The sequence below is a fragment of the Epinephelus lanceolatus genome, chromosome 18 (genome assembly GCF_041903045.1).
Source record: "Epinephelus lanceolatus isolate andai-2023 chromosome 18, ASM4190304v1, whole genome shotgun sequence".
Classification (NCBI taxonomy): domain Eukaryota; kingdom Metazoa; phylum Chordata; class Actinopteri; order Perciformes; family Serranidae; genus Epinephelus; species Epinephelus lanceolatus.
Window position 1 is genome coordinate 41,801,854 of NC_135751.1, and position 23,667 is coordinate 41,825,520.

Genomic DNA, 23,667 nt, shown 5'->3' on the forward strand with positions numbered 1-23,667 from the left:
GTATTCATTGTTTCATTTAAAACCCATTGTGGTGGTGTACAGAGCCAAAATGACGACAACTGTATCATTGTCCAAATAATTATGGACCTGACTGTATGTGAAACTGCACATAGGCATTGAGGACTGGCATAGGTAGCAGGTGACAAAGCTACCAATGGCTATGGACTAGTTATTTAAATTATCAAATACAGAAAATATCGTACCTTCAACCTCCTGGCCGATGGAGAGACCTGCCCACTTCCTCTACAGGAGAGATAAGGAAGGAAGGAGAGAGGAGCAGTGACAGCGAGGTAAGTAAAGACAGGTATGGATCCAACAACTACTACTTAACAATGTGTGTGTGTGTGTGTGTGTGTACCTGTGGCAGGCTGAAGGCGATGCTTCCAGGTGCCACGGTGTGGTGAGTCTTCACTGTAAACACATACTTGTGGTTGGGTGTGGTCTTCACAGTCACATGTCTGCACACACAGGAGACAGGAGGACACTGGTTACTGCTGCTGGCCACCAGCCCGCTGTGACACATGGCACTGAGGGGTTTGTGCTGGCTGAATTTCAGCCACCAACTGAAGGTCTGTCTCTGAAGCTGCTACAAACACCTTCAGTCTCTCTTTTTTGTCTCTGCTTTGGTCTCCACCAGGTAATAAAATATGTGTGCTCTTTGATGGACAGCTAGTTGTTAACTTTGTCTGTCTGCTGTTAGCTGCACCTTCCTGCCGCAAAACCACAGACTGTAAATGAAGATGGACGACATGACTCCACCTCCCTCCACTGTACAGAAGTGAAGCTGAAATATTGCGGATACGGCCGCTGCCATCTTGCTCTGGTGACCTAATTTGGAGTCAAAGTCTGCGGAGTAGTGATCTCCACAGTATCAACTTCATTCTACTGAGCTCAGACCTGTTGTCCTCGTTCGTGGACACTTTTTTGTGCCATCTAGTGGCAGTAAGAGCACAATACACTAATTCACCTAAAAACAAGATGGCAGCCATCTCCGCCAAGTCAGTCTGCAGCCGATCCTGACACAAAAGTGGACAAAGTCCAAAACCTGATCACATTTAATGATTTAAACTTGTTTATTTATGAGTAATAATGGTTGAAGTTTGATATGGCAACAAATTTGACCAATTCTAGCAACAGGAACAAGTTAAGACTCTGTTAATTAGGAAGTACTCGTTTGAGGACACTGGGACTTTATTATCGTTGACAGTGTTTAGTTTTTTATACTTATCAGTTCCTACTGATCCCATATAGTTTGGAGAAGTTCAAAATGAACACCAAACAAAAGTTCAGGTCTCAGGAGGACACTGAAGGACAGGAATGACCTACATTTGGAGATGTTCCTCAGCTGGTAAAAACAGGACTGGACTACGTTCTTTACATGCTGCTCCAGGGTCAAATTACTGTCCAGAAGAACACCCAGATTTTTTACACCTGATTTTATGTTCAAAGTGAGGGGGCTGAATTTGTCTTTTCAGAGTATTGGGACATCCAGCTCTTTTATGTCATACAGGCAACTATGAAGAGATGCTGATGCACAGGTGTCAGGGGGGTTAAAGGACAGGTAGAGCTGTGTATCATCTGTGTAGCTATGGAAAGAGATGTTGTGATGACGTATTATGTGTCCCAGGGGGAGCATGTACATGTACAGGGTGAACAGAACAGGTCCCAAAACTGATCCTTGTGGTATTCCATGTTTTGACCGAGCAGTTCTTGAGGAATATTCCCCGACGGAGACAAAAAACAAACAAACACAGTCCAGAGTGGCTCCAGTAAGACCCACCCACTACCCATTAGTAGTATCCACCTGCTGCAAAATCAAGACAATTATCCAAAATCAAGTAAAAGGCTCCGTCTGTCGCTATGGACGACCTTGATTATTGATTCAAATCATGTAATGCAGCTTTAATTCATTCAGTCAAAGACACCACTGATCTTTTCACAGTCCTCCAGGTCACATCCTCAGAGGTTAGGGAGAGACACCAGTGTATCAGTGTGTGTGTGTCATTGTTAACTGGCCTATTTCACAGAAGCATTATTGAGCTCTGATTGGTTAATCTCCACTGGTTACTAGGATACTAGCGCTGTCCTCTGATCCAACACGGCTCATCAGCAGAGTTTGAATGAAAACATCTTTCAAAGTTGATGCTTTGAAATGAATGTCACGACATCAATGCAGGGATTATTTAACACCCTCATTTCAAAGAGTCACGTGAACTCGTTGCTAGGCGACAAGAAAACAATCGTGACTTTTAACATACATTATGTTGCAGTAAACTATGATTATCTGCAGATGCTCATCACCAGAAAATATAATTTCAACATTAAAAAAATCCACATTGAGCTGCTCCTCAGTGAAGAGAGCGTTCTGCTGGTGGCTGTGACATCACTGCCTGGTGGCACTGAGTGATGAAGACGAGGCTGCTGTTGCCATGGCAGTAAAAATGTGGGACAAACTTAGGTAACACATTTATTTTGAGATCTGAAACGTGACTGCCACTTTAAAACACGTATAATTTATCATTTATAATCAACAGTTTAAATGATTCTCAGAATGACAACAGGTTGTTTTGGTGGGAAATTAATGTCCTCATTTTTTAAATGTGTTTTTAATTCTTAATTGTTTAATTCTTGCGTGTGTTTGCTGCTGCAGTGAGTGTCTCGTCCTTTCTGTTTGTCAGCAGTTTAATTCCATCATTTCTCTTTATTAGCACATTTCTTTCTCCAACACACACAGACACATAAAAGCTGCAGAAACACGACGACATCTGAAGTGTCTGAATGCTTATCACACAAAACCAAGTGGAGAAGCTTTTGTTTCACAGCTGCATAAAAACAAGCTGACAGAGACAAAATACTGCAGTGAGCACTCTTTAAAAAAATAAAATAAGGGTGTGTGCTTAACTGTTTGCAGCAGACACTTTATTTCACTCACAGGGCCAACTGTGAGGGTGCCAATACAGAACTGGCAGTAAAATAACTTCCTACTTGAACCACTGGGATTAACAATTAATAATAAAGCTGCACAAATATATTTCATGTCAGTAACCTCTCATGGCAGCCAAAGGGATTTTCAGTGCAAACTTCAAACTTACATTTACTTTGTTTATTGAACACATTATAGAGTAATTATTTTGGGATTTAGGCATGGGCTCGTACTGTAGTTTTTTAATTATAACATTTAAAAAAATCTATCACACCCCCTGCAGTTCTCCAAAGAGCCACTCAGACACTGGTTTCTGAGCTGTGGGTCATGAAGCCCATTAGGGGTCGCCGAAGCTTCACAGGGGGTTGTGAGGCCCTCTTGATTTTAAAGGGATAGTGCACCCAAAAATGAAAATTCAGCCATTATCTACTCACCCATATGCCTCATTTTAGCCGCTCACATGCGCGCGAGACCAGCGAAAGCACGTCAGACATGAAGGCAGTGCCCATGTCTGACGATCTCGTGTAAGTGCACACACGTGAGCGCGGTGCACAGAGAGGCAGTCAGAGCTACAGGCTACAATGAGGCTAAAAACAGAGTTCAAATGAGGTTTTTCCAAACAACTTTTTATGTCGGGGCTTCAGGACACTTGGATCACTACGGACGAGCAGTATGGAGATATTTTGTGGTTTCAATTATGTGTTTTTGGACGTTTGAATCTGGGGCGCCGTCAGCCTCCATTAGGTGGAGCTGTGTTGCTACCTCCTCTCCCCTTGGATCTCTGCAAGTGATGTGAGGACTCTAAAACTTCACCTGAGCCTCCCTCGGCATATGGGTGAGTAGATAATGGCTGACTTTTCATTTTTGGGTGCACTATCCCTTTAAGAGATGTAAGAAAACTTATTGGATTTGTCCAAAAAGGAGCCCATTAAATGATTGTGAAATATATATATAATACAAACAGATAAATGTATAAAAAGTTTCTAAAAACATCAGGAAAACTCAAATCACTTGTTTCATACAAAGTATGTTTTCTATTTGTGTTACTTATACAGTTTACCAGTTGTTCTGTACAGTTACTGTTACGCACTGAATATAATCTGAATACATAAAGTCTGTTTCTTCGTCAGGTCGTCAGTCTACTCAACGATAGAAAAGAGGCCCCTTCAGGAAAAAGTTCGGGAACCACAGAGACTAGAGGTATCAATGACCCCCGTTTGAGAAACGCTGCATTTGTATATGGATGAATGTGCCACAACAGGAGTAGGAAGTACGATGCATAATTACCCACAATGCATTTGATTTGAGAAGTTGGGATAACATCGATAACCACAGTTTCATTTTTTGCTTTACTGAGTTTCTGTTTGAATGATTATTGGTCTGCAATTTTCTGCAATAAACATTTACATTTTGTAATGGCCATTCCAAGCAGTTGTTGATGGCAGAGTCCGTCGTCCTGCGGGACTCGATTCGACTGGGCGGGGAATGACAAAATATTTCACACCTTCATGTGGTTCAGTTCACTTTCACACTGCACTTTTTAAAGCGGACCAAACCGCCTGGACAACGTCATGCAGTTACAACAGCTGCTCGTTTGGGGCTAAGATGTGACTTGGTGAGTCAGGCTGACATTAAATTTTCGCAGCTTTATCATCATTATTATGATACTCAGCCTGATAACAGTGATAATGACACAGTGCAGGTCCTGCAGCCTCACATCAGATCATTGACTGCGACCCTCTGGATGAACGATGGCTGATAAGGTGGGAGGATGGATGAGAAGATGATTGCAGAGATGCCCGGCCGTGCGCCTGTATTGACAGATGCATTGATGAATAGGCGATAACGACTACTCACTGTCCTGACTGCAGATCCTTCTCGCTCACCACGGCACAATTAGTCAGCGACAGCTCATCTGTTGGGCATCGCGCCGCTTGCATGGTCTGCGAAGAGATGAAGGGGAGGAGGAGGAGGAGGAGGGAGAGGGGGGGTGGAGAAGAAAAAGAGCAACATTTAAAAGATATTTACAAAAAAGGCACTTTTACCAAAGCTGCTGTTCACCGAGCAGAAAGATCAGAAGTTCTACTTTGTTTTATCTTTTAGATGAACATGTGAGATGTGTATCAGACACTGGGCTGAGGGTTCAGACTGCCTGGTGAGAGACTCAACAATGTGTCACTCTGAGCATCATCATTCACTCTCTGCATTAAGAAATTACTGTAGCCTGAGATCAGATAAATGAAGCAGACAGAATTTTGCAGCTGATCAGAAGCAAAATCACACAGAGTAAATAATTCAACACGGAATAAATGTGACTAAATTTGTGCCAAAGTCCTTGAAATTATGACATCAAATATCTTTTCCTGTTCAGTTGTACTCTGCAAATCATTTCCAGCTTGTTCAACTTAAAAACAAAAGTTCCTCCGCTGCCTGAAAAATGTGAGTCGACTGAACTTAGTTTGAATCATTTGTGCAAAGTTGTCTTCTGAGATTTGAAAATATCAAACCAGCTGATTTAAAGTTGTGGTAAGCAGACATCTGGGAAAACAAAACTAGAATCACCACCCTGTGGTTGTATGACTCCGCCCACCAGTCAACTCCATCCACCAGCCAAGCTGACCTTTGACCTTTTGACCTTCATTATTTGATCCTATCATGTTGTGTTCACACCAAACGCAATGAGAAGATTCAAGTTGCATCCTCCACGTGAGTTTGAATGCTAGAACATTTTGTGTTGACTCCCTTCACATGCACGTGAAGTCACTGAATCGATGAAGGAACTTCCGTCTGTGCATCCTCGTCATCATACGTCCCCAGAGGATCTCAATGTTTTTATTTATATAATTTACGTCTTTACATGTAATTCACTCGCGCAAATTGTTTTATTTGCGTCCGGTGTGAACACAACATAAGACATTTGTGTCAAGTTTTGACATAATTAGTGTACGAATAAAGGTCACAGTGACCTTTGACCTTTAACCACAAATTTTAATCATTTTATTCTTCAATCCAAGTGGACGTTTGTGCCAAATTTAAAGAAATTCCCTCAAGGTGTTCTTAAGATATCACGTTCGCAAGAATAAGACAGATGAGGTCACATAGACCTTGACGTGTGACTTATGAGCACCAAAAACTAATTAGTTCATGGTTGAGTCCAAGTAACTTTTGTGCCAAATAGAAGAAACAATCTTACGCGAAGGGTAAAAATGGGTAAAAACGCTGCACTCGTCACTGTCACTTTCTACCCAGCTGTCGAATCACAGCGGGGTTCTGAAAAACAACAAAACTGAGCCACGCTTCAGTCCTCCCTTCGTCCAGGCCGAGTATCTACCTTGTGCTGACAGTTTTACTTCCAAGGACTTTGCTTATCAAAGCAACCAGATGCAACGTGAAAAAACCTCAAGTGCTCCCAGCTGGGTGAAAAAAACACACAGCCCCTTATAAAAAATATCACCAGGAATAAGAACCAACCAACGAGAATCTGGTCGGACAAGAACATACTGAACAACCAATCGGCCACAAGGCGTCAGCTCTACTTTAATGGTCATAAAATCTGTCTACGAGCACCTCTAAAGCTCATTACTTTTCCACTTTAACTTTCAATGTTGCTCCACTGTGTTTCCCTCCGATGAAGCCGTTAACGGACGTCTTATTTCGCCAGTGTCTGACGTCAGAGGTCACTGACCAAGCGCTAGTTTTCAGTGACTTCGGAGTGAGACCAGGTTGGATCCATCAGGGAGTTGGGAATGTCCAGTCCTGCAGCTTGAGCCTTCTGCTAACCACAGCCTAAAGGATTTCAACACTTCCTCCACCTCTTTAAATAACCTCAGATGTATTCAGGAAGACTGATGAGTCATACAGAGCTGCAGAGACAGGATCGAGGATTCACCCTGATAAAAATAGAAATGTGAGAAAACATCCGACACTGGATTTTTTTTAAATTTTAATATTTACTGCTGATGAAAATGCAGGGGACCTCCGCCTCTTTAGATTAGCACTGAAAGAAAAGACAATCAGGCAGGAAGCTGCTTCAGGAAATCACTGAACCACCGCTATGATCACCAGCTGGTCAGAGACAGACGGAGAGTATTTACTGTCTTTGATGTCATAAAGAAAAAGGAGAAACCAACTGTACTTCATGATGCGCTTTTACCCGGACTTCCCATTTGAGTCTTTATGTTTGAGGCGTCTCCTGCTGCTGCACAGGTAAGACAGGTTTGAGTATAAGGACATGCTGCTGTGGCCTCATCTCAAAGCCTCTGCACGGTTCAACCCTCTCTGCAGCACAGCAGAAGAAAGGTACAAACACTCAGCCGCGGGGTTCGGCAGGGATTCCAATGCACATCCCTGCAGCCTGAGCGCATGATGTGGTAACCATGGTAACTGCATTAGGCAATCAGACACAGCCTCTGACGATAAACCGCGCTTCACTGCTGGCTGATTTAACACGAGCCTGAAGAGCATCGTCCCTCAGAGGCTGCAAAGGTTACTCCTCCAGCACACACAGAGTTATTTGATTTGATTTGGAGTGCATAGAAATGTCTCCTTCATAAATTAAAACAATGAATTTGACACACCTGCATTTTTACTAGAGAAAGAAAAATAACAATAATTTATCATGATTTAATGAACACAGTGACATGGGACCAGGATCAGTTTATGGTGTAATAAAGTGATCATTCATTCACGAGCAAAACTAGTTACTCTTCAAAGGCACTTGACAGGAAGTTCATTAAAACAAAGATGGACACACCGCAGAAAGAAACCAGAAATGTGTCGTCTGCGTTTGAATCAAACGTCTGGACATATTTGGGTTTTTACCACAGAAGAAAAGTAGGACTTGGACATGACACATGCTGTTTGCAAGCAGTGTCAAATGAGAATAAAATACTCTGGGAATAACGAACATGAGGGCTCACCTCACAGGCCACCATCCAGAGATAGCGTTAGCCGCTAACGGCCAAGCTAACGCTAAAAATCAACCAACACAGGACACAGTGAGCTGGACACAACTACCATCACACAATAACGCAGTCCATCACCTACTTCATGTCCAAAGATCTGCGTCCATACAGCGCTGCTGAAAACCAAGGCTTTTGTTACATGCTAAAAACACATGAACCCAGGTATGTGACTCCGCCCCCTCACAGCCGTACCCAAGCTCTACAGAGAAGTGAAGCATAAAGCTGAGGAAGCAGGACATTATGGACAGAGGACAGGAGACACTGTCTCACATCCTCCAAACTAGAGCGGGACATTATCTGACAGAGGACAGGAGACGCTGTCTCACGTTCTCCAAACTAGAGCGGGACATTATCTGACAGAGGACAGGAGACGCTGTCTCACGTTCTCCAAACTAGAGCGGGACATTATCTGACAGAGGACAGACTGCTGTCTCACGTCCTCCAAACTAGAGCGGGACATTATCTGACAGAGGACAGACTGCTGTCTCACGTCCTCCAGACTAGAGCGGGACATTATCTGACAGAGGACAGGAGACACTGTCTCACGTTCTCCAGACTAGAGCGGGACATTATCTGACAGAGGACAGGAGACGCTGTCTCACGTTCTCCAAACTAGAGCGGGACATTATCTGACAGAGGACAGGAGACGCTGTCTCACGTTCTCCAAACTAGAGCGGGACATTACCTGACAGAGGACAGGAGACACTGTCTCACGTCCTCCAAACTAGAGCGGGACATTATCTGACAGAGGACAGGAGACGCTGTCTCACGTTCTCCAAACTAGAGCGGGACATTATCTGACAGAGGACAGGAGACGCTGTCTCACGTTCTCCAAACTAGAGCGGGACATTATCTGACAGAGGACAGGAGACGCTGTCTCACGTTCTCCAAACTAGAGCGGGACATTACCTGACAGAGGACAGGAGACACTGTCTCACGTCCTCCAGACTAGAGCGGGACATTATCTGACAGAGGACAGGAGACACTGTCTCACGTCCTCCAAACTAGAGCGGGACATTACCTGACAGAGGACAGGAGACGCTGTCTCACCTTCTCCAAACTAGAGCGGGACATTATCTGACAGAGGACAGGAGACGCTGTCTCACCTTCTCCAAACTAGAGCGGGACATTACCTGACAGAGGACAGGAGACACTGTCTCACGTCCTCCAAACTAGAGCGGGACATTATCTGACAGAGGACAGGAGACACTGTCTCACGTCCTCCAAACTAGAGCGGGACATTACCTGACAGAGGACAGGAGACGCTGTCTCACCTTCTCCAAACTAGAGCGGGACATTATCTGACAGAGGACAGGAGACGCTGTCTCACCTTCTCCAAACTAGAGCGGGACATTACCTGACAGAGGACAGGAGACACTGTCTCACGTCCTCCAAACTAGAGCGGGACATTATCTGACAGAGGACAGGAGACACTGTCTCACGTTCTCCAAACTAGAGCGGGACATTATCTGACAGAGGACAGGAGACACTGTCTCACGTCCTCCAAACTAGAGCGGGAAATTATCTGACAGAGGACAGGAGACACTGTCTCACGTCCTCCAAACTAGAGCGGGACATTATCTGACAGAGGACACTTCTAACATGTGTGTTGTCCCTCAGTCAGCAGGACACCTGCATGTGAAGTGTCTGTCTCACGTCTTTTAATTTGCAGTTGGAAAAAAAAGGAAATACATCCCAATTTATTGTATCATGATAATATGGTATCGTGGTTCCTCTGATGGTTCCCACCTCTCCCTTTAACTCACTGTGTTTCTGTGTTGATCCATAAAGCTGGCGTGTACCAAATATCCTTCACAGTCTGCAACATTCAGAGCTGCAGCTTCTGCATCAAACTGGCAGAGATGCTTCTTCACAGCTGAGTTTTCAGGTCTCCTCATCAGGAGAGCAGCCGTGGATAAAAAACTGTTTCATGGGCAAATTTCCAGATCCGGATCACAGGCAACATCTAGTAACCACCCAATCTTTAGTCTAATCCCTCCTCTATATTTCAGCCAAATCCATCATAATCTGTGAGGACTCTCTGCCAGAGGCACAAACACACAAATAATGACCTGACTGCAACACTGCTAACAAGGTGTGCGGGCGGTTTTGATCCTTTTACAGCCTCCAGAGCGCAGTGTAAGTGGTAAACTAGATGTGAGATATAAAGCAGCTTTCATTTCTCCGTCATTATTTGTGCCACCTGTTGATGACGAATACACTCATCAATTATCAGTCACAAAGAGATACAGCGAGATACAGACGCAGCGAGGGAGACAGTCACATGAGAGCTCTGCATACAGGGAGGAACTGTGTGAACAGGGACAGAGACACAGACTGATAGAAACACTGCAGTGCTGGCCTCGTGCCCACATCACCTGCTCTCCTGTAGTCTGAGCAGACAGGTGAGACGGAGCAACACCAGCATGTCAGAGGCCTTAAAGGGGCCAACACTCAGAACAAGAATGACTTCTCCACCTTTGTCTTCAGTATGTATGTTACAAAGAGGATTTCATCATGGTCATGTTAGGACATCAACTAATTAAACACAGCTCCTCACCTGAATCTCCAGAGCGGCAGGAAATAACCTCTTAGCCATTGTCTTTGTAATAACAGGACTGTGGGTTTCACAGCTCGGGTTATTTCTCCACCTTAACCACTATTCTCCTCTCATCCATTCTTCAACACACACGAGAGACGACAACAGCGAGAGGTGAGGAGAGAAGTTGAGCTGCCATGGGAGCAGAGAAGAAGAGCTTGTACAGGGAGCGAGTGAGGAAGAAATGCAGAAGCAAGAAGGCTGAAAATAGGAAACAGCATGAAGTGTTGAGGGAATCTAAACTTTTGAACGGGGACCATCTCAGTATTTTCTGTGCTGCAATGTTTTCTGATGCCTCATAGTTTTATGTGAATCCCATTAAACATAAAAGAAACGTGTTTGATATGACCAGTTATGTTTCCTTTAAAGAATGGTGCACATCTTACAAGTTCAGCCACCGTGTGTAAATTTAAGTGGGATTTATACTTCTACGTTGAATTGACACCATACCCTTACCATTACCCTGCACCTCCCCAGAAATGTAACTACACGTCACAGTGACGCAGACCTCCTGTCTGTCTCTGTGAGCTGAAACCATTTCCCTCAGTGGAAACAAAGCTTTGATTTACTTTAATTTCACAGATAAGAAACAATAAATTGTGAAGACAATAAAGTCTCCACTAAAATAGCCTTTTAAGTCTTGTGTGTGATTTATCCTAGCTTCATATGAGCAGAGGAAATCTCTGCTAGCTGCTAGGCTAATTTATACAATGTAAAATGCCATAGGCTTGTGCTAATAACGTTAGCATGTTGTATTTGTTTGGAAAACGTGTTTAGTATAAGACAGTTGTTTTGTCAGTGAACCTTGTGAGCTGTAATGGAGCCGAATTTTGTAACGTTACCTTTGTTAAATGTTGCTGTTGTCCCTGGTTTCATATGAGTAGAAGAAAAGTCAGCTAGCTGCTAGGCTAATTTATACAATGTAAAATGCCATAGGCTTGTGCTAATAATGTTAGCATGTTGTATTTGTGGGGAAAATGTGTCCAGATAAAGACAAGTGTTTGTCTGTGAATGCTGCGAGTTATAGTGAAGCTGATTTGTGTACTTGTGTTTGAAATCGTCTCTATTAAGCCATGTTTAATGTGTGTTTAATGTGTGTTTTGAATCAACTAAACTTTACAGTGACACAGACACACCACCGCACAAGTATAAATGCTCACAACGGCGTAGGCCACGTGTGTAGAGCTGACACACGAGTATAAATCCGCCTTTACGAGCAGAACTGTATCATAATGCAGGACATCGATGCTAATCATTAGGACTCATTAGTTCCTGGTATGTGTCAGAACAAATATAAAACTCGTACCTTCCTCTGAGCGACTGCCGACCACAGAAGGTTGCATTAATTGCTCCTCTGACTAGTTCAAACACGCTTAATGTTCACAGTGTTTGCCAACATCGCTGAAGAGGCCGTGCCATAAACCCATGAACTAAAAACCAGCCCCCGTGTGGAACACAACACAAATGTGACACATGATGAAAAACATTTTGTGGTAATGGAGATGGGAAATGTTGCTTTCAGCAGGAACATTAAAGTGCCAAAAAAATCAATATGGAAGACAGAGAGGACAGGAAAGAGCAAAAGTATCACTGGATAGATAAAAACACGAATGCAGTGTTTATCTGCAGACTGCGTCCCATCGAGGGTACCCTAGAAAGCATCTGGGTAACCTAGAAAATAGTGACTATAACATAGTTTATTTAAAGCCCAGAGCAATAACATCTGATGTCTGTGGGGCATTTGTGATCTAGTTAGAATCATACACTGTATGTTTGTTGAGAAATATCGTTTTTGATAGAAAGTCTTTTGAATGTAAGGTTATGGATCACTGGATTACTCTGATACGAAGGAAAAGTTCTCAAGTTAAATGGAGCAGTTTGAAGAGATTCACTGATGTTTCTTGTTGATGGACATCAGAGATAATAATATCCTCTGACAGTGTGTGTGTGTGTGTGTGTGTTCAGGTCTGTCTGATTTATAATTTAGAGAAGGAGAGTGAACGCTGACACAAACTGTGATGCTAAGGGTTTTTAAGTATCTTAATTGCTTGCAATGAGCATCACTGCTGTTCTAGAGCTGGGAATCATTTAAAAGTTACGATACCAGTAGGCTCGGGCGGCGTCTACAACACAAACTCACAAAATGTTAAGAAAGGTTATATTTTCACATTTATTTTCCTTATTAAAGCTATAGTGCGTAACTTCTACAGGTCTGTAAATGTCCGTTTCACCCAAGCCACTACTAGAGGAGATGACACAATGCTGATTAAGCCGATCGGCTCCTCTAACATCTCGCAGTATTTTTCAATATATATCATTTTTAGTTTGCGTGTCGACCGGCGACATTCCCACGCTGGCGCACAGGAAATGCTTCCTCACAGCAAGAAGGGAGGGGGAGGACGAGCAGAGAGTGTCACAGCAAGAGGTAGAGTGCAGGTAGAAAGAGAAACTAACATGGCGGAGAAGCGGCCGAGACACGGTTCAGAAGTGGATCCTACCACAAAGAAAAAGCCTGGACGTTCGGCTGAAGGTCTATTAACAAAGACGGAAAGTGACCGACGGAGAAGGCAAACAAGGATTTGTATTGGCGTCGCTTTTCCTCGGTGGAGAGCCCTGAAGGAAGAAATTGGGCTGAGGGCAGACACGGATGTTGCCTTGCTGCTGTTGGATAAGTAAGTGACTGGGTTTATAATTATATTATGAGTAGTATGTGTTGCTGTTACATGTACTGGACCTAGTACTTTATTATTTTCTTGGAAATGGTGCTATGAACGTAATGTAATGTTAGCAGCCTGGTGTTCGCCACGTTGTGTAGCATTGTGTACACGGTGTGAAGCGAGTATTACTCTGTGTACACGGTGTGTGGCGACTGGCGAGTGTTACTCTATGTACGGTGTGTGGCGAGTGTTACTCTATGTACATGGAAGTGCCGCCGGCTCATTAGTTGTAATAACGCATTATCCGCTGGGAGGCGACAGAAGTTACGCACTATAGATTTAAATGACGAACTACAACTGTACACCTTTTGAATTCTCATTTCTGTTGGTCACGGATCATAAACAAATGAGGCCAGTGTTCTCAGCGCAGTCATCGACCCCTGTTTCAAGCACTGAATCCTCCAATGAGGAAAAGGTCAAGGTAAGACGAATCGTAGATGGTTGTCTGTGGCTGCAAACTGTAGTGAAGCACTTGCTTTGCATCCAGATGAGGACAAACCCGCGGTGTTCCTAGTTATTGATAACCTGCAAAAACATTGCTAGCAATAGTCCACCTTCCACCTTTTCTTCCCTCACTCTATCACACACATGCAGCAGCACACTAGATAATTAGCGTACATGTGTCTCGACCCATCGAAGCTCCAAATATGTGGGTAATATCACTGAAGTTGCGAAGCTTCTTAAACTATTCTTAAGCTATTTTTTTCACCATGAAAACTTGTCATCACTAAAATCCTCTGGAACTGGACTACTGAAAGCCATGTGGCTCGATATGCCTATTCTGACGTTCACATTAATAAGTGACATTTGTTGGTCTAACAGTTAAAAATATGTCCTAATACGTCAAATATGCGTTAAGACAACAGAAAATGTCCTGTAAAGAAGTACATTTCTGACGCTTAAGATGTTTAATATGGGTGAAACCATTTCACCCATCATAGTGTTCAGTACACATTGTATTCGCACAAGTGTCCAAAGTCATCTATTCTCAGTGTGTTCCTGATTTGCCTTAATTCTTTCATTTCATATAAATTGAATGCCTAAAGTTATGTGCTCTACTTCTGTGCTATATTATTGACACTACTAAGGTCTGCTGCTGAATTCGACGTCATGTTTCACTTGGTAGAACTTTGATTTAGTAAGATAAACTTTACGTTTATCACTGCTGACGTTTATTCACTTTACATGGAGCTAAAGTTAATACTGAATTATGTAAAAAGTTTGCCTCATGTGTTACTGTCTGTTTATGAGTCGTAAGAAATCATAAATCATCTTTTAAGAGTAGATGTTTACCATAAGCTAGCTGGGGATCTGTTAAATCTAACAATATGCTAACGTAGCAAGGCAAGCTACTCGCTAACATGCTTGGTTAGGAATTAAAGCAACAATGCTTTGAGATGGCTGTCAGAGATGACAGAGGTATTATCGCGTTATACCATCTGAGGCATGACAGCTGGTGTGTTCCTCAGGTTATTTCCTAATTGATCTAGAAAAGTGGACTAGCATACGGTTAACGTACCATTACAATGGGTAAACACCGGTTCTTGTTCAGTGCTGGAAGCTGCGCCTATTATTCACGCAAGCTGTCACGGGGGCTATGTCTGTTTATGAGTCATAAGAAATCATAAATCATCTTTTAGGAGTTTACCGTTAGCTAGCTTGGGCTCTGTTAAAGTTATCAATATGCTAACAGAGCAAGGCAAGCTAAATGCTAACATGCTTGGTTAAAAGCACGTTTAACTGCTCTGTAAAAAAGGATTAGCATACGTTAGCACATTTTCTGCCGTCTTAATGAGCATTTGATGCGTTAAGACGTCATGTTTCTACCTGTTAAGACAACCAAATTAATAATGCTATCATCAAAAACGTCAATAGCTGACAGCTGCCTCCATTTCTGGAAAGTAGCAAACCTTTACAGACAACTTTAAAGCAAACAGGAAGTGAGAGTTAGGGCTCATTTATGCTCAACGTTAAATACGGCTCCAGATATGGACGGAGCCTTCTGTCCGTGCTCTGCGTTCATTTCGTCCGTATTTTTGCATGTTTCCATAAAGCTTATGGATACGGGCCAAACGGAGCAGTACCACTGGGAACTGTGGGGGCAGTGTTGCTGTCACTACCCGATACGTAGCTCTAGTGAGACACGAAGAAGAAATAACAATTCAATTTCTCTCATCGGCAGTACTAGAGAAAAGAATTCTCCGTCCTCCAGTCGCGATGTATTTAACAGCCTCACCGACCACCGCCTCCTACAACGCTGCCTCTGTTTTTGTCTTTTATGCAAGAGGTACATTATCAATATCTCCTCCACAGTCGCCATGTTTGTTTTTGAGTTTGTTGTTGTCATAAACTTTTGAGGCTGGGCTGCCTCCTGGTGGATATATTGGTTAACATCCATGCCAACGTAAAGGACACATGGAAGTATGTGGGCAGTGACGGTAACATCATTTGAAATGGACGTATACATTTTCGTACGTAAACAGAGCATAAATGAGCCCTTAGAAGAACTTCTTGTCCACCGCTTTGTTCACTAAAATGGCATCATTAGAAAAATCTCTTCAATGTAAAGCTTCATTTCACATTTCAGAGCTGAGATGTTAGCATAACACGGCTAACATGCTAACATACTCACTGAGTCTAATCTGCATTCAGACTACCTACCACATGAATCAAAATGGAAAATGGCTCCTAATGGAACAAATCCATTTTGTTCTGGCCTCCAGAGACTAAGCATTCTGTGCAAGTTATGATGCAACAGGGAGCTGATTAATGGATGCTAATGAGTTAGCGTTTCCATTCGGTCAGCACGACACCAGCTTGACACTGCAGCTCACAGTGGCAGAGGATCTAGGGTTGTTATGCTCTATCCATCCTGCAGCAGTGGGGTGGAGGGGGGGGGCTGAAAGCAGTGACGTACGTCCTCTATACAACCATCTCCAGGAAGAGAGCCACAAACAGCAAATATAATCCACATGACGGGGAGGATGGCTGCTCGTTTGGAAAGTTGAACAGATGTGTATCCATACATACCTTGAAAAATATAACGACCTTGTGGGCGCCAGCGAAGGCAAGCAGAGAGGAAGGACAGAAGACAGTATTTGAGACGGAGGGGGACTCAGAGCAGCAAGCTGGGGCTGGGGTGTGAAGCTGTGGTGCATTCAAGGTGCATTCCTGTGTATGGATTCACTCATGCAAGCCACACTCAGATAATGAGGTCACCTGGGATGGAGTCAAGTGCATGCAGGCCAGAGTTGGGGTTTGTTCGGTTTGCAAAACCATTTCTCAACCAGAGAACACATTTTTGTTTGTCTTTTCTTTTTCAAATTTACATGTTATAAATTACACCCCAAATCTGGTCGTGGTCAGATGATGTGAGTCGTATGCAGAATGTCATGCCAAACACACAGTGTTATGTCTGTCCAACCCAGTCACAAGAAAAAATGTGGGATTGTAAGTTTCTGCAAACCACGGATATGTTACATTTGTATTTCAACATTTTTCTAAGGACCCCGTAGGTGAAAGCGAGTCGGAGCACGGACCCCACGTTTTTTTAAACATACACGTGGAAGGAACCTTAAAAATCCAGTTCAGACCAAAGATTCACAACGAGACAAAACCATTGCAGAGTGTCAACGGTGTGAACTGGCCGGTCTGAGCTTGACTCAAGCCAGCTAATGGTGTCACCTGACAATCAGCTGGTCAAATGGGCGGTGGCTGGTTTTAAAGCACATCACCTGTTTCAGTAGCCAATCAGCTTGTAGTGAAGTCACTCAGTAGACTACCAATGGTTTTTTTGGCTGGTGAGTTAAGCAAATCCAGCAGCCACTTGCATATTTTACCAGCATTTGGCTGGTGGTAGATTCCAACCCTGGTGCTAATTTGCAGCCTACTGTAGTGTAGAGGACCAAACATGACTCCAGCCAGATGACTTGACATGACTCTGACCAAATGTGGGTATGTGATGAAAAACAAATCTTCCCACAACTGGTTGTTGAAATGACAGAAACAGCAGCTTAAGTGACGGGAAGCACCTTGAATGTGTGTGCATGGGAAAGCTCGTTTGTCAGACACTAATTTTTTGGCTTTCTCTCGAGATTAGAAGACTCTCAAATGTGCAACTCTGTCCAAGCCACTCTCATTTTAAGTCTTGTTTACGCTACAACAATATTATACGATAATATGTAACGTATTCATGGTTTGCAGAAACGTACAGTAGCAACATTTTCCTCTGGTGGCTGGGCTAGTTTATCATGAGGCCGTATCTCTTTACCACAATAAAGACAAAGTGCCACCTGTCTTCTTGTGGTAAGAGACGTGGATACCAGAGACACAATCAGCTGCTCTCTGATGGATGGATGTTAAATGCTGATGGATGAGAGGGGGTGTGACCTTCACTGTGATATGCCCTTATGGTAATTTGGTTCCACATTTCATTCAGTCAATAAATCAGTCAATCATGGATGCATACATTTTAAAAACCAGCATTTATGATTGAATTTCCTCACAGTGTAAGAAGGGCAGTGACTCACACCGACACTAGTCCTGTTACTGCTTCATGTTTACTGTAGTATTGTTAGCACTGCATTGGTTAGCATTAGCCAGCATGCTCAAACAGGCAGAACATCACAGTGTGAGAAGAAAATACATTTTACAACAAGTATTCATGTTAACATCGGCTGCACTGGGTGGATTCCCTGTTTGACTTCTTGCTCCAGTTGCTGAACAGAGCTGTGTCTGTCTTTGCCTCAAGGAAGCTCTGAGCCGCCTCTCACAGCTCTTTCAACTCAGGAGGAACAGCGAATTCAAGGAAAGTGTCCGTGCAGGAGCAGAAAAATATGGAAGCCCTTCTGACTGGGCTGCAGATATGTGTCCATAAAACACACCACCATACTTATAATACCAGGCACCAACATCTAAACCAGTTTTATCCAGTGACTTGTGGATGTCTTCAAACATCAGATGTGCATGTTTTGGCATCATTACAAAGATACATTGCTTATCTTTCATTTGAACACAGACGTCACTGCATCTTTTGGATTGAAAACGTTTCCATTCCCTCGCCTAAACTTTACATTTATGAGCTCTATTGATAAAACAAACATAATTCCAGCTGTGATAACCTCATAGCCTCTCACATCAGGTAAACGTCACCACTAGTAACAACCTACAGCAGTATTTTAAGTCTCAAAATTTCTTAATGTGATTTTACAGACATTATATTTTAACCTTTTTCTGTGGTCAGTAGAAGCTACAAATCATACCTCAACAGAAAGAATGATAAACATCATGACTAGACTGATATCTTGCTGCTTCATGAGCAACATCAAAGTTGCATTCTCATTTAAAACAGGATCACAAAGCTATTCACATGGATTCACACATTGTTTTTCCACCATGTGACCCTCGAGGTGCTGCGTCGTAAAAGGATGGAAACCACATTATGATTCCAGTATATTGTAACTCTGTGCATAGAAGGCAAGATTCATACCAGTCTTATGTCTTTGTGAGGTAAATACGAAGCTAGAATGAGCGACTGGGTAGCTTAGCTTAGCATAAAGACTGGAAACAGGGAGCCTGGCTCTGCTCAAAAGTAACCAAATCTGCCATCCATCCGTTTTCAGCTGTTTATCCGAATACCGGATTGTGGGGGCAGCGGGCTGAGCAAAGCACCCCAGACGTCCCTCTCCCCAGCAACTCTTTCCAGCTCCTCCTGGAGGACTTCAAAACGTTCCCAGGCCAGACAAGATATATAATCCCTCCAGTGTGTTCTGGGTCTGCCCCGGGGCCTCCTACCAGCTGGACACACCTGGAACACCTCTAACAGGAGGCGCCCAGGAGGATCCTGATCAGATGTTGAACCACCTCAACATGAAGCAGCAGCGGCTCTACTCCGAGCTCCCTCCAGATGTCTGACTCCTCCCCCTATCTCTAAGGCTGAGCCTAGACACCCTACAGAGGAAACTCATTTCAGACACTTGTATCTGTGATCTCATTCATTCAGTCACTACCCAGAGCTCATGACCATAGGTGAGGGTTGGGACGTAGATGGACCAGTAAATCAGAAGCTTTGCCTTCAGGCTCAGCTCCCTCTTCACCACGATGGTCCGGCACAGCGCCCACATCACTGCAGATGAATGTATGAATGTGCTTAAATGTATATTTAGCAATCTCCGTCCGTACAACATTAAAGGGTCTGGTACCTCGCGCATGCCCATGTTTAAAACAGTAGCTCTCCTGCTCTGCATGTGGATGTTTCTCATGCCACAGCCTTCAACCAGCGTGAGATGTAAATATTAATGGCGCCCTCCTCAGCTGAGCCGTGACGTTAGCTAGCTCAGTGGTGCTAGATGAGCAAGCAGTAGATGCACCTTCCTTCTGCACGTTGATACAATTGGAGGGTTGATTTTGAGGTGACCTGTCCCTTTAAACAAACATGATAACCTGTTGATTAGAGATTTAGAGCTGCTGATAGGTGGATTTTCTTCCTTTAGCAAAGCTAAGCTACCTGTTTTCCAACATTCGTACAGACAGGAGAGCCACACCACTTCTCTCATCTAACTCTCAGCAAGAAGGCGTGTAAGTGTACTCCCCAAAATGTCAAACAGTCGGCAGAACATTTTGCACTGAGAGAAATCACACCTATTTAGAAATGTGAATAAACTGCTGAAATATTTCCAGGCTCTCGTGACATTAAGATCGTCCTTCCTTCTCTCTATCCATGCATCTGTTTTTCCTTGCTTCCTGTCATCTTCCTTTCTTCTCTCTTTCCTTATGGTGTTAAATATTTAAAGTTGCCTTCAGAGAAAGTGAGCTGTGGCTGCAGCAGCAGAGATAATAAAAGGCTTCGACAGTTTCTGTGTTTGAGCTGCTCAGAGAAAACGCTTCTCCAGCCACTGTTTCTGTTTGAGTCTGGACCGCTGATATGAGAACATTAATTGTCCATGACTTTTTTTGAGCTTCTGCTGGCTGAGGTGTTTCTATCAAAGCTTCTCCTGTGTAGTTTCTCTCTATATTTACTGTAAATTAAATCCTGTGTGCTTATTAAAACTATCTTCCTGCAACCTTTCTGATGTCTCAAATATCCTCTCAGACATCATCTCTATCTGCTCTCTGCTCCTCCTGTCTGCAGGGAAATAATCTGTCCCAGAGCTTTCTGTGAAATGATTTTGGCTCTCTGTGCCGCCCTCATCTAATCAGTTATGTTCCTTTCAGCAAACATTATCATCACCAGCAAACAGCATCTTGAAACGCTGAATTAGATTTCTCTCTCACCTGTTTGATGGCAGGAGAGAAATTAATTTTAATATTCAGACACTTTTTTAAATTACTTTCCAATTACTAATGATCATTCTGTCTCCCTCCTGTGAGCCTCTGACACATCATCTCTGATTCTTTAATCCATTATTCAAAGTGTTCGTCTCTTCTGTGCGAACAGGGAGCGGCTGGGAAGCAAAAAAGTCACTCCCTGGATCTCCCCCAGCTCGTTCTAAATATTCCCCATATTCCAAGCATGCTGATAAATTATGCATCCCGCTGTGCCTCGGGGGGGCGTATCCAGTCACATGTCTGCACTGGCGATCAATGAGTTGATGGCGACACAGCAGATAGCGTGATATCTGTTGTTTTTGCCTGTTGAGCTGGACTCTAAATGAATCTTAAAGAGGTTCTCAGTTAGTTATTCTCTGCTTTTATCAAATAGTCCACAGCACAAAGGGATCTCTGAACATGAAACAGACGAAAAAAATAGCGCATTTCTTTGAAGTTCTTACATAACCTTTATTATCCTTATTTCTGACGTCTCACTGAGATTAAAGCTGCCCTCATTAATGTTTGCACATGTACAAAAGCTCACTTGACTCGTAGAGATAAACGTGCAGAGAGCTATAAAGAAATTAGAAATATAACTGAATGGTAATCTGCTTCTGCAAATTGCTGACATGTTACATTTGCACATTATTATTCAGCAGATACAATAGACTTTATATATCTTTACATTTCAGCGACGCTGTGGTTCATGTGTGGTTAGGTTTAGGCACAAACGCCACTTGGTTGTGGTTGGGAAAAGATCATGTTTAAGCTTAAAATACCATATTTTGGGGGGCACAATCCCTGCCAAAAATGCTGTCGATGTCTTGCGCTATTTCCCAGTGAAAAACAGCAACGTAGCTAAAAAGCCGTGAAAAACACAGGAATGACTCAATGAAAACATCCAGTTTTGTTGTTTGTTGGTCTCAAACAGTGGTCTCCCTTTTCTATCAGTGGTCTGCAGCTTGGCAGGCGTCTCGCCACTCTTGATAACAAAGTCAGCTCATATACTACGTCACTTAAGAAATGTTGATATGAAATGTACAAATGCAACATATCTGGGTTTGCAGACATGTACAGTCCAAACATTTTCTTCTGGAGACTGGGTTAAATACAGTATTAATTTTGTTGATGAAAACTATGATGAAAATTCTTCATCAACAACCTTTTTCTGTGATGAAAACGAGACGATGACAAAGCTTAAAATAGATCTTGATAATAAAAACTAAAATGAAATCTATGTTTCAGACGAGACGTGATTAAAATGTTCGTGCTGGTGTGACTATTGGGCATTGAAAGCCAAGAACAGCCGAGAACAGCTGTGCTTGTAATTATCTTTAAAGCGACAGGCTGGTAAACTCCAGTAAATAGTCTGCACCAGGATGTTTTCGTTGGTGCGAGTTGTGAGCTGTAATTCAGCAGTAAATAATCAGCCGTGTGTGTCTGACTGTGGATGGTGGAGCTGCTGAATGGATTTGTGGAGTTTGTTAGTTGCAGCGGTGGCTGTTAGCAGCTAGCTCCGCGTTAGCAGCTGAATGGCAGCGGAGCCAACAGCCGCCGGCCACTTCACCATGATTGTAATTTCTGATATATGAATTAGATACTGGGTTAGTTTAAAGATAAAAACATATAGAAAACATAATGTTTAAAATCTGACTATAACATTTTTTGTTGACTAAAACTATGAAGGATAAAAATTACTAAAATGTGACTAAAACTAATGAACATTTTCATCTTGAGACTAGATCGAAAATTGCTGTCAAAATTAAACCTGGTTAAACAAATCCTTGTTTCATGAAGATTAAACATTCAGTTCTTGTGGAGTGTTGATTCAACTGTATAATCACTTTGGAGGCTGCAGTTTGTAGAGCTGTTGAATTATGTTGCATCACACTGAGAGGTGTTTCTAAATACGTCCACCTGATCTGTATCAGTGAGAGCCAAATTAACAGGCACAACACCATACAGTTCACCAGCAGCGGAGTGATCACACAGCTGAATCAACACCTCTCTAAATCAGTTTCAACACAAACTAAACATTATAACCTTCATGAAGGGAGGACTGATTTAATCAGACGTAAGATCAGTCGATGAGGCAGTCTGAAAATCTATTTTGGGGGTTTTGCACAACGAAAGTGTGTTTTTATACCAAAAGCTCTGACAGAATTTAACTCTACATTATTGGATATGTTCTTTTTTTGTCAAAGGACACTCGACTTTTTCAGCAAAAGGAAAAAAAATTTAATTAAAAAATAAAATCCACAATCTTTCCGTCCTAATCACTGAAGCTAATGTGTCTCAGCCTCTGGACTCTGTTTGGTTTTGTGATCTCTCCACAGAATATCAGAAAATTCAATGTCAAACAAATTTGTTGCATTTACTTCAAAGCTATTGAATTTGAAACCACTGTAGTCGGATTTTTCCATACAGATGAATGAAATATGAGCCGAGCTCGGCAGGAAATTGTATCAGTGCTGTCTGCTTTCTCCACTTTAAGTTGTGCTTTGGAATTTGTGCAGTAACCAAACAAACACTCAACACTAACAGGGTTTAAAAGCCAACAAGGTGATGTGATATTCACCAGTTCATGACTCCGCCCACCAGCCCACCCTGTGGTTGTATGACTCCGCCCACCAGTCCAGTGTCTCTGACAGTCTCCATCCATGTCAGTGAAAACATGGATGCTTCACACACAGAAGATCTATACAATCAGCACAGTTTCAAGATTAGAGTCACCAATTCAGTATCTGACCAAATGTCTCCCCTTCTGTTCCTGAGATATGACGTTACAACATGATGATGTCACAGTCAAGCTGACCTTTGACCTTTTCACCTTCATTATTTTATCCTGTTAGATATTTGTGTCAAGTTTGGTCAGAATTAGTGGATGAATTCTTGAGTTATGGCCAAACATGTTTTGTGAGGTCACAGTGACCTTTGACCACCAAATTCTAATCTGTTTATTCTTCAGTCCAAGTGGACGATTGGGTCAAATTTAAAGAAATTCCCTGAAGGTGTTCTTAAGATATGGTATTAACTAAAGCAAGCGAGACAAGGTCACAGTGACCTTGACATTTGACCACTGAAATCCAGTGCATTGTTGAGTCCAAGTGAACATTTGTGCCAAATTCAAAGAAATTCCCTGAAGGCGTTCTTTAC

At 42.8% G+C, this 23,667-nt stretch overlaps 1 protein-coding gene across 2 annotated transcripts in view; it reads right to left on the minus strand.

Annotated features, from left to right (window-relative positions):
* The window catches only part of LOC117268831 (vesicle-fusing ATPase), a 69,082-nt gene that overhangs the window by 30,136 nt on the left and 15,279 nt on the right, over positions 1–23,667 (minus strand). Inside the window, exons 2-5 of one of the 2 annotated variants that reach the window (XM_078161304.1) lie at positions 16,234–16,251; positions 4,781–4,866; positions 359–458; positions 204–243 (exon numbers count right to left, since the gene is read on the minus strand). In XM_078161304.1, the coding sequence (XP_078017430.1) occupies positions 204–243; positions 359–458; positions 4,781–4,866; positions 16,234–16,251 (244 nt within the window). The remainder of the gene's footprint in view (positions 1–203; positions 244–358; positions 459–4,780; positions 4,867–16,233; positions 16,252–23,667) is intronic. The other variant, XM_033645538.2, reaches the window with a different exon arrangement.